The following is a 12,068-nucleotide window of genomic DNA, read 5'->3' as shown; positions in this document are numbered from 1 at the left end:
AGCTGCCTCCAATCTCCTATTTTCAAAGATCTGGTGGAGAGTTCTGCATTAATGGCAAAAACCTCACTAAATACAGTTGTTCTTAGTCTACAGGTAAGTGTATTAGCAAAAGGACTCAGTGTAATAGGAAAAGAACCCAGCTTTTTGTGTGGTCTGAAACAGCAATGCTCCAGCATGGCATCACCACTGTTTCTTGATTTCTTCATCAATGAAATTTTAACCTTAACACTTAATACACTTAAGTGTATCTAGCATGTATGCAGTGCATTGCTATTTGCACCACATACATGCTAAATACACTCAAGGTTATTCCGTACTTTATAATCAAAACCAATCACACAAGATATTTCTATTTTTCCTTATGCACCATACACAGTGAAAAGTAAAGATTGCAAGTATTCCAGCTATTTCACAAAAAAGTCTAATAAACTATATTTTTATTTCATATTAAGAGGAATCAACAGTTCCACTGTAATTAAGCACACAACAATGAACTGCTCTGACAAATTTTGTAAACAGAAGCATGAGCAACTCCTGCAGTCACAGACACACCAGAATGTCATTTTATTATACTTCTGCCACAGAACAAAGACATAGAGCCAGTGAAAAGGAAAATGGTAGCAAAAAAGTATTTATTGAACACCACATAATTCAATTTCACAGTATGGCTTTAAAACCTGCTCTTGCCCCTTGGAAACAGGAGAGCTGAATAAACCTGTGAAGGTGGGGCAGATTATCAAGTGTGCAGGTGAAGTTTAAGAACATTAAAAAATACCATTTCCAGTGCCAGAAAAAAATGGAAGGTGGGGAAAAGAATGGCAACAACAGCCAACAAAATACCCTTGGAGTGTTTTGTGTAATGTTTTTCAAACAAGAAAGCCTACTAATGCTAAAAAACAGGCATGAAGTTCTGAGTTCTTACATTCAAATATCAAAAATTAACAATGGCAAGTGCAATCTGACCTCTGTGTGTACAATTAAAACAACTTTGTAAAAGATTTTTCTCCAAAAGGGCAGCTTTCTGTGGGCTGAAGTGTCCATGGATTTAACTGGAGGGTTGCAGCTCAAGTTGCAACTCCACTGGCTAGGACAGTGTGTGGTTTTCAGTCTCCTGCAGGAACACCAAGCCTGCTCATGTAGCTCTCCCACGCTGCCTTCCTGTACTTCTCTGCTTCTTGGAGACGGTCTGAGGCTGCCAAGATGCCACGGCCCACAATGATGATATCTGAGCCTTTTTCGCCAATAACCTTCTCGGGGCTCAGGTACCTCTGTCCAAGGTTATCACCTGAAATACAGACAGCATTTTTTTTTTTATTTGTACAAAACTGTGTGTACTAAAAACCTTCAGGGAGGTGCTGGAATATAAAACAGGTTCCTTGTCCCAGGTCTCATCCTAGCAATCCACAAATGTAACCAGAAATGGCATTGCCAACCAAAAAACACAGGTCAAATTTGACAGCAAGCACCCTCCTTTTTCATGGTTTACCAATCACTATAGATGGAACGGTTACTCAAAGAAGATTCAATCAGGATTACTAAAATTAGCCTCAGCCTTCTTAAAGGAGGCAAAACCCCCAAACATTAATGTAAAAGCTTGTGATTTCAGTTTAGGTCTCATAAGAATTAAGTACTGCAGAGAAAAATATCTCACCTATCTGCTTCAGTGATAACCTCTTCAGTCAGCAAAAGACTTTCAATTCATTGATACTTTATCTGTATCAATATCAAGTGTATCAGCTGGACTTCTATTTTGTTATATTTTTTATACTCCAAATGAATAGGAGTAGAATATTTTCATCTAATCTAACATCTATCTGAAGACATTTTACCTCTTTCCAGGAATGTGCTTTATGGTATGCACAGACCTCAAAACAAGAAAAAAGATTCCATAGCCTGCTCACTGCCTTCCAGAGCTCGAGAAAGAAATCAGCATATCCAGAAATATGGGAGACAGCCCTTAATGGGAAACAGACCCCTCCCTGCTGAGAATCAGCATCCAAATCCTCTTCAGAAGCCACTTTTTCACTGGAGACTAGATCACTTCTGTTCTTAAAAAGACTAAAAATATTTTAGAAGTTACCTCCAGTTTGCAGCTGTACTCCTGGGGTTAAGTGTAGAAATTCTGGTTTATTACTAACTCTAGATCCACATATGAATCCAAAAACAAAATCTGAGTTGTCTTCAGCCATCTGTACCTGAAAAAGATCAGTGAACAATTACAAATGATATACTTAAACTCAGCTGGCCTAGCAATCTGTTTGTCATCCACACTCTGATGCTTTAAGTTGTGCAAGGTAGGGAGGGGTATGAAACACCTCTTGCTTTCACAATGTAAAATCACACTTTCCCTCTGGCAGGAAAGTGAATATTATGTTTCTTTCTATAAATAACACCATGAAGGAGTTTAAACTAATTAGAAATTAATTGCTTAAAGAACGAAAGGAAAAAAAAAAACAGGAGGGGGAGCTGCTTATAGCCAACTTGGCATGTGTACTAGAATTCCAAGTGTGAACTCTGACCACCCCACATCACTAGCCTACAGCTGCAACCTTTAAACACCTCACAGTCACATTCCTGAGTCTCCAAGGAAAAAACAAACACCCGTTACAGAGCTGGAGGGACTTTTGAAAGCGCAAATATCGGAAACGCATAAAACCTCCCTGTCACACTTTACAAGCTTTTAACCTGACACAGGAGTGCCCACTTACTGCAGCTTTTGTGTATTCACCAGTTGCAAGGGACCCTTGGGAACTCATCTCTGCAACCAGGAGACAGCCACGCTGGAGAGGGAGACCCACTTCCTTCAGGCCTTTCACAACTCCAGCGCCTGGGACCGCGTGGGCATTGACGATGTCCGCCCAGGAGGAGATTCTGAACACGCCACCTGAGAACACAGGCAGGGAGACACAGCCAGAGAGTCCTTAGCAATGTGTTAAACAGCAAGCACAAGCTAGACAAAACCGCTGCACACTTAATCACTCACATGTTTAAAAGACAGTTTTACTGCTGAAGCCTGACAGTTACAAGTTCAGTCTCATCGGACAGTTCTGACAGCGGCCTAACCACAAAAAATCTCTCAGTTTACTTTTCACAAACACTTCTTAGTGTCTCACCTTTAATATTTACTGAGACATTTATGGTAGCCCAGAAATCTGCTGTCACAGGTGCTATCTTCCCAGAGAGTACACAGATTATGTGGGACATAAGGATCAGTAAAGAGAACAGTAGTTCTACAGCTGGAGATGGAGTATCAAAGGAAAGCCATGCTGGGCACACAAGCAGTACAATAACTGGCAGCAGTTTCTCATGGCACCCAACTCAGAAGTACTTACTGAGCACAACCATAGATTCATAAAAGGATTTAGGTTGGAAGGGACCTCAGGAGGTCATGCCTTCTCAGCAGGGTTAACTTCAATGCTAGGTCAGATTGCTCAAGGTCTTATCATCCCCTCGAGTATTTCCCAAGGCTGGAGATTCCATGCTCTCTCCTGGCAACCTGTGCCAGTACTGCAGTTACACACACCAGAGGCAAAGTTATAGTAAATCCAGGTTGATGATAATCACCTTCATACTGATGTTTCACTGTGTTTCCAATATCTGCAAATTTCCTATCTTCAAAAATCAAGAATTCATGTTGATCTGCAAGCCTTCTCAACTCCTTTACTACTTCTTGGGTGAAATCATTGAGGATGTCTATGTGAGTCTTCAGGATACAGATGCTAGGGCCCAGGGTGGCAGCCAGCTGCAGCAGCTCCTTGGGGCTGGTGACATCAGCAGAAAGGCACAAGTTTGTTTGCTTCTTTTCCATGAGCATGAGAAGCCTGGCTGCAATAGGATGCACCCCTGGCAGCTGGGCACGAGTGCTGAAGCTCAGCTCCTTGCAGGGTCTCTTCACAGGAGCAGCACCATTCTGAGCCACTGCCTCAAACACATTTCCCTCAATGAATTTCTTCACTTTTTCAACCATCTCAGCAGCCACTGCTCCCTGCTGCTGGAGGATCTCCAGCACCCCAGACAAGGTGCACACAGAGTGCAGGCGGATTCCATGTGCCTCTAACCTGGCCTTCCCCCCCTGCTCCCTATCCAACAGCACTATGGCATCTGTGACTTTTAATCCTTCTTTCTGAAGAACTTCTGCAGTTTCCAGTACACTGGATCCACTTGTTACCACATCCTCAATGATCAGGCATGTCTCTCCTGGATTAATGGTGCCTTCTACCATCCGCTTAGTGCCTGGAAAATAAAAAGCAAACACTCCGCCAAATTAAGAAAGGTTGGATGACCCAAAAAAACCTGAAGAGTATCACAACTTTATTAGATGATACCACTTATCACAGTTCTTATCATAGCTCACTCACTGACCTGTAATTCAGTTCATAAAGACTGTTACTTCTCCAAGCTGATCAAATGCTACTTTATGTTTCCAGAAGTTATATTCCATAACAAAACTGACACACTGTTAACAGCACAAATTCAAATGTTTGAATAAGATGACTCCAGAAGTTCAGTACTATCATGACTTGAAAGCTCAGACTTACAAAATTATTCTTTCATTATTTAAAACACCTTTAAGGCAGCCAAGTATTGGCACTCTTCAGCACGTTCCGTTTACCACAGGCAGCACTGTGTACTTAATATGCCTGTTAGAACAATTAGAAGGAGTAAAGCCTCAAGTGCCTTTGTCCTAACTTACAATAAGCACACATCCATGCAAGGCCTCCTGGGGGCAAGGACAAAGGATGCCTGGCTTTCCCAGGAGCAGTTAATCGCTGTCACAACTGGCTTGTGCTCCTCAAGAAGGAACAGCAAATGTTTCCATGCCTGGCCCACCGCCTGACACAGGAGTAGCATTTCATTTTGACAAGTGTACCTTCTAATTACACACTGCTGGAAGAGGATGTGTAGAAATCCAGTTATATGGCAGGTTAATGCTTCAGTCTGCTATCCTTTCTTTATCACAATTAAATAAATGGTTCATTGAGTGGAGAAGGGACTGCTGATCACTTGGCTCACTGATTACAGGACCATAGGATAACGAAAGAAAAAGGGGTTTGAGAGATAAATGAAGAAGAGACTAGAAAGGTTCCTTTCGGTGTCAATACACAAAAAGCTCTGAGAGCAAAATGTGGCTCTGGTCTCAGCATGCTGGAGAATCTGAGTTATAAATCCTCGTTTCTGGATGAGGCCACTAACCCAGAACCACAGCAAGGGTACCAAGGGAAGAAAAAAAAAAAAAAAGACATTGCTAAAGAAAAGAAATAAACTCTCATAAACAAAACCAAAGAAGCAGAAAATACCCTTCAAGAGTCTCCAGATCTCCAACAACAGGACTAAAGCTGTAGCCTAAACAGCAGTCAGCTGGGAGAGGCTGATCAGGCTGGGATGCTGTGGGGGGGAAAGGGCCTGCTTCTTAAATTGCAATGGTAACCTTAAACTGGAACGGAGATGCTGTGCCTTACAAAAGAACCACAAGCTATATAAAGTAATTTCCCAAAGAAGATAAGTTGCAAACTCTTGATCTGAAGGCTTTACCGTAGTCTTTCCCCTCCTTCCTCCGTATGAGCATGGGGACCTGGTTTTCCGAGCAGATGATGGTGGCCAGCGGCAGCGCCGTGTAGGGAACGCCGCACACACAGTTGTACTCCAGACCCGCATCCTGGGCTGCTTGGAAAAGAAGTCCTGCAACCTGGAAAGGAAAACCGAGCGCTTTTTCACAGCCAGGCTGGCGCGAAGGTGACTAAATCAATGAAAACCTCTCTGCCCGACACAACCGAGAGCCGCCCCCGCTGCCCTGAGCCGTGAGGGACCCGCGGCCCAGGGACACACGTGGGGCCCGGCCCGGGGCTCCCCGGCCCGCACCTGCCGCAGGAGGAGCGGGTGGGACACGAGGCAGCGCAGATCGATGTACACGGGGGAGGAACAGCCGCTCTTCAGCACGAAGTGCCCGAAGCGCAGCGCGCCCGCCCCGCTGAGCGCGGCCGCCACGGCGCCCACAGGCCCCGCCGCCATGGCCGGGCCCGGCGCACGGAGATGATGCGGGCGGGAGGGGCCGGGGCGGGGACACCGCGGGCACAGGGCAGTGAGGGAGGGATGTGGCCCGTTCTGCGTCCCCTCACGGCGGGGGAAACCCAACTGCGCCATCCCCCGCTCGCTGTGCCCCGTCCCGCAGGCCCTTGTGCCATCCCGGCCCGCTCTCCCTCACGATTCCAGGTCTCTGGTCACCCCGTTCCCTCAGGAAGCAGAAACCGTCTGTGCAGAGGGTTCGGTGTCACCCGAGGGTTTCTCGCCGTGTCGCCTCGCCCGGTGATGCCCAAAAGGCCGCTCGGTGGATGCAGCCAGGGTTCCCTGAGAGATCCCTCCGGGAAACATGAGCTGAATGATGAGCCAGCCCCGAGCCTCCGAGGCCTCGCTCAGAAAGATGGCACACATGTAAAATAAGACTGACCCCGGTCTTCTCTGAATAATTTTATTTAATCAAAAAAAGCCCAGAAACGGAGTCTTTAGTATACTCTATTTATGGGAATGCAAGGACAGGAGATGTACAGGTTGAAGCTACATCTGTAGGTGATCATATATACTGCAGTTATAGTAACAACAACATGGGACAGCAAGTAGTCACCTCACGACAGTACACATGAGTGATTAGACTTACAAAGGAAATATTTACAAACCTGCCTTTACAAACCGACATTGTGTGTATACAAAATGAAATCTGCAATAAAACTGAAGATACATTTAAGGCAGACCAGCAATACACTGAAATAATTAAGGCTGTGGAATTACTTTGCACCTTGAAAATGCTGAGCTGTTAGCAATACTGTTTCTTTTTTTCCTCCTTCAGTGGATTGTTGCTAGGATTGAAAAGCATCAACACGTTCCAACTGTTTGCTCTTATATCGATGAATAAGTCTGAGATTGATTTTTTTTTTTTCTCCACTTGCTATTGCATTTGCTTTCCAAAAGTTATCAGCAAATTGACCTCAGTGGCAGAGCAGTGTTGAACAGTTTGGTAGAAAGAGAAGTAAAAGCACCAGCATCAGAAGTTGGACATGAAGGTGAAATATGGCTTGAGTAGAGAAGATGTTGGTTTTTCACTAGCTCCGTAACAAAGGCTACAGTTACAGCAAACATTCAGCATCCTGACGCTATGGAAACACTCAGCACTATACAGATCCCAGAACGAGAGTACATCACTTGATGGCAGTGTGTAGTCAGCCTAGTAAAATGGGATTTGATTTTGTTTCCTTGGGAAAGCACCATTTTCTGATGGGACATGAGTGAATGAGCTCAAAAAGAAACCCAAGCCCTGTGTTAGAGGAGAATCCACCTCTGCTGTGAAAGGAACAAGAACAAAAAAAGGTGGTGAGCCCCTGTGCATGTAAATCTCCTGTTAGACCTTTATGTGCACAGAGGAGCCTTTACACCTGTCTCTGAAGTTTATATTGTATAAGTTACTTGACACAGTCCCCTCATTGCAAGGGCATTGAAATAGGGTTATATATAGTCAGGTTACTGCATTCAGCCTGTGTGCACAGTATGTGTAGCAAAGGCCTAATAGCATTGTCAGAAATGTTAATGAACTCCACTGAAGCCACAGCCTCAGGGTCAGTTGAGGGCACAGACTTTGTCTCAGCATTAACTTAGAAGTAAAAAGAGACACATTACTGAAAAAACCCAATCCATAGTCTTTTAAAAAGAAAGGGCAGTAAGACTGAATGAAACTTGTTGGCGTCACTGAGACGAGAGAGGCATTTTAAATTTTAAACCCTGGATTGCTTTAAGGTACTCAAGTCTACAACCCGGGACTGGCTGTGTATGACCCCTGTAGTACCATACACAGGGGGCTTGGCAGCTTGGGGATAGGTGGGGCCTCCCACAGGGTGGCAAGTGGCCCCAACACCTGATGGTGTTTACACTGGCCAGCAGAATTCTTGTCCCGGCCTGGCTGCTGCAAGTGGAGCAGAGAGAGAGAGAGGGAGAGGTAATTTCTCATTGCACATTCATTAAACAAAGCCGTCTTAAATAAGGAGCCCCTCATGTCTCTGTGTCCTCTGGACTCTGTGTCACCAGTACCACTGCTGCTGCCCTCCTGTCACCCAGCACCTGTGACACTGTGAGCCACACTTTGCTGTCAGAGCAGGGTAAGGGCACTGTGGAGATGTCTGATGGCAGTGGCTGTGTGCACAGTGCCACTCCACACAGAGCTTGTGGTGCACTGTTGTCAGTATTCCTGTTGGTCATCCCGGATGGTTGGAAGCTGCTGCAGAAGCTAAAGGGTGCAGCTACCACCACACCTTCAAGTTATTTTGGGAACACCCTGAGTGGTACACAGCTGCAGGTGGAAATCTTCCCCTTGGAGTCAGATACTCTCTGGGGAGCTTCGCTGAGAAACTGTGATTGTTACAGACAATATTTCATGCACCAAAAATCCAGTCATTGGAGAATGCTACACAGGGGGCTGGCTGTGGTGCTTCTCACCCAGCGGGTCACTCCAGGCCTACTTACTGAGCTTCTGTAATCTCTTCACAATGGAGTTACAGTTTTCAACAGAGTTACAGGACCTGTTGTATCTGCAGAGGCACCACAGGTGGGCTTAAAAAGACTTTGAAAGAGCAAAGTCAGGATACTTCCTCTGCATTTATCATATGGCAGCATTGCCTGTCAATTTTGTATTATTCAGGCAAAAGCAAGAATGGTTGGTAATCACAGATGTCATATGGAAGTTCTAACTGGTTCAACTATTCCTGAATGTGCTGTTAGAAGAATGGTATCCAGGAAGAGGTGTTCTAACATGAATATGGAAAAAAGCAAAACTGTATAACAGAATAACCCCAGAACATTCAACATCTTCACAGTTCAGCACCTCCAGCTCTCTCAACAAGGAGTCTTTTTTAATCCGAGTACCAGTACCTAATCATACATCCTCTTTCTTTCAGCCTTTTAGGTTTTTGTTTCTGCTATTTGATTGCAATGAGAGTCTTAAATATTACCTTAAACAGTCCAGCTTTTCCCTCCTGTGCATCTGAAGTGTCTGCTGTTTGACATATGAATGCAGGACTTAGGAAAACAAAATGCTAAATAACTCAAAATTTCATGTGATACGTGAGAATTTGTTTGTATTAATGCCAAGCAGAAAGCCTGTGGCTTAAACTGTACCCATGGGCCTAATAGAAGCTGTGAGTTTTACAGACCACACTTCCGTGAACGTTTTTTTAAGGGCAGCACGATCACAGCACAAAGAGCCAGCTTTGACAAATAGGAAGAATTACAGACAGTCCTGTAGTGAGAAAGTACCTGAGGCTGGTGGTAATTACAGACCCCCCTTGACTGCTGTCTGTATTCAGTTGCTAAGAAATTGCATACTTTGCACTGCTGCTCAGGATGAGAGTCTGGTCTTTATCTAAGAGGTGCTGCTGGATGGCTTAGAAAATCAGCTGCTGCTGATAGGAGGAGCAGAAATAGGTTCTAGATGATTCAAAAAGCTAAACCTTCTGTGAACACTTGTCTCTTTCAAACCTTTCCACACTTCCTCCCTCTATTGCATCTCTCACAGAACCACTTCTGACTCTGCTGAGGCACGTGGGCTCACCCTTCTGCCTGTGGCTTCCCGATCTCAAGGGCAGTTCTTTGTTGCACACACTGTCGAGTGCTGAGGGTTTTTGCTGTGCCTCTTCTCCACTAACAAAGTACTGACCACTCTGGTGTAGTGATAGAGCAAGCACAAAGAGAAGGGCCAGGTCTCCTCCCTGCTGTGAAAGGGAACTTGGAGGTGGATCAAAAAAGGGCCATCAGAGCCCTGAGAATTTAACAGTACTTGCAGGGTAACTCCACCACCCACTGGCAGAAACAGTGCTTGCTCCTGCAGGCTCACAGTGCAGTTACTCAGATGGTAAGAAATGCGACTCTCTCCCTTTACAAGAGAGTCTGTATGAACACACGTGGTCTGATCAAGCCCTTTTCCTTAGGAAAACCTTTGGTAACAACTGCCATTTCCCATTACAGGCACACAAATGGTACTCAGCACCGAGACAAAGCTCCCACATGCCAGGTGAAAAAAATCTCTTTGATCATAACCCCTCAAGGCTGTAGAGCTTTGTGGTGTGGCAGTAGGATGGGGAAGCCCCAGCTGGTTTTCCCTTCCAGTCCCATTTCTGGAAAGGAAGATTTGGCCAACCTACAAACTGCTGATTTGTCACTGCAGACTGCCTATGTTGGTTATAACTAAGGCTGGCTCCATCACTGTAACATCAATATGATGATGTTGCAACTTGGCTTGCAAGAGAAAAATGTTTTAATTGTGAATATTATTTTTTTTATTACAAATTAGGCTTTGGACATAAAAACATCCTCATGAATGCTTTGGTTATGAGGTGGCTGAGAGATATTTACAAGTTTGGAAATGGAACAAATGACATACTTTAAACACTGAAAACTATTTTCAAGCTGTAAGCACAAGAATGAACTCACCACTCCTACTGCACTCTGAAAGGTTTAGATGGACTTTGGGCCAAGCAATTCTGAAGCTAGAAATGGAACAGGATCCTTTATATTTATATATATTTATATCTATGATACAATATATGTATACTGAAAACCTGTGATAGAAAAAATTGTCTTCATCACCATCGTCATCTAGTTTACAGATACTGCAAAAATTGGACTCTGCCTTTTCTCAATGCACAGGTTTTGCAAAAGATTTCTGTACAACGTGTATAAAATGCTTTAAAAAAACCCACCATAGTCCCATTGTGCTTAATCAGAACCAGCTGTATGCTCCAATGAATTCATTGCCTTAAACGTAGCTCCGAAAGGTGCTGCACATTGACTTTACACAGCAGAAAGCTCAAGGAGGGGCTTAATGGAGGATTTGGGTCTGAGCACTGCCACACAACACGGGTGTACCTAAGCCACACCACCATGGGAGCTGATCCAGCAGTGACTGGAGCCTGATCTTGCATGTCCTATGCAGGCAAAGTCCCCACTGAAATCATAGCAGACCTGGGTATATGGGACATGAGAAATCTGACTGATAACCTGGAGCAGGCTTGCAATGATTTCAGCAAAAACTGACTGGTCCAGTTCTGCAGTACATGCTAAGGTCAGCCTGGTCTCACTTCCCCCCCACTATTCTACTCCTTTTATACATTTTGAAGTCAGTTCAGCAAGATCAAGAGGATTTCTTATAAGGCTGCCTCACAAAGATTAAGGCAACTGCAATTTTGGCTCTCATTCCCAGCTGGTGTTTGCTTCCCGCAGTCCATTTTTGGCGGTGGATGTGACAATACCACGTGTGTCCCCACTGCTGTCACCCTCTTTGCCTTGGTCCGACTGCCGGGCCTGCAGCGGTTCCCACCCTGCAGTTGTGGAATGCAAACACGGAACATGGGATATGTACAGACGGATCTGTGTGCTCCTGGCTCAGGATCCCAGGGATGGAGACACTACGTGCCCGGGTTCATCCTGCTCAACAGGAAGCTCTTGACGCTGGGCACTGGGTGCACGTCGTACTGGTGCCTGCGGCGCTCGATGAAGGATGCCAGGCGGGAGGTATCCAGCGGCATCTTGGAATAGCTGCCGCTGTGCGGTTGCAGCCATGGATGCTGTAAACAAGTGGCTGCTGTCGGCCTTCTCCTGAAGTCTTCCTGGAGGATAACGTTGATGAAATCCCTGGCGGCGTGACTCACGTCGGAGAAGTACTCATGCGGGAAGCTGAAATCCACTCTGCACACATTGATACAAGTCTCCTCTTTGCTTTCATCCAGGAATGGAGAGACACCACTTAACATGACATAGGTGAGGACCCCGATGCTCCAGATGTCCGTGCTCAGGGAGACAGGGAGGCCTTGGATAACTTCAGGGGCTGCGAACTCTGGGTTTCCAAGGAGGTGATGGACATGGTAATGACCTGTGATCTGGACTGCATCTTCCAAATCAATGATCTTGACACGAGGCACTGGGATTCTTAAATCAATGAGCAGATTTTCTGGCTGTTGAAAAGATAATGATATAAACTTAATCGTAACTATATTTTTGCAAATAAAATATGTAGGATTCATTTAAGCTTTATA

General features: G+C 45.0%; 2 protein-coding genes across 2 annotated transcripts in view; both read right to left on the bottom strand.

The window, feature by feature from the left end:
• Positions 1 to 468: 468 nt before the first annotated feature.
• On the bottom strand, positions 469 to 6,009 carry UMPS (uridine monophosphate synthetase; the record flags this gene model as incomplete). The annotated part of the gene is made up of 6 exons (XM_083865344.1): positions 469 to 1,285; positions 2,081 to 2,195; positions 2,709 to 2,884; positions 3,565 to 4,233; positions 5,533 to 5,686; positions 5,860 to 6,009. The coding sequence occupies 6 exons, from the start codon at positions 6,007 to 6,009 to the stop codon at positions 1,104 to 1,106; spliced, it is 1,446 nt and encodes a 481-aa protein (XP_083721470.1). The 3' UTR covers positions 469 to 1,103.
• Positions 6,010 to 6,514: 505 nt separating this feature from the next.
• KALRN (kalirin RhoGEF kinase) overlaps positions 6,515 to 12,068 on the bottom strand; it is a 473,348-nt gene continuing 467,794 nt past the window's right edge. Inside the window, exon 60 of the mRNA XM_083865425.1 lies at positions 6,515 to 11,987. Coding sequence (XP_083721551.1) covers positions 11,442 to 11,987 — 546 coding nt within the window. The 3' untranslated portion in view covers positions 6,515 to 11,441. The remainder of the gene's footprint in view (positions 11,988 to 12,068) is intronic.

The sequence above is a fragment of the Zosterops lateralis genome, assembly GCF_965231275.1.
Source record: "Zosterops lateralis genome assembly, chromosome: 7".
In the NCBI taxonomy this organism is placed as follows: domain Eukaryota; kingdom Metazoa; phylum Chordata; class Aves; order Passeriformes; family Zosteropidae; genus Zosterops; species Zosterops lateralis.
The sequence above is the reverse complement of the archived record's forward strand: the minus strand, read 5'-3'. Positions and strand labels throughout refer to the sequence as shown.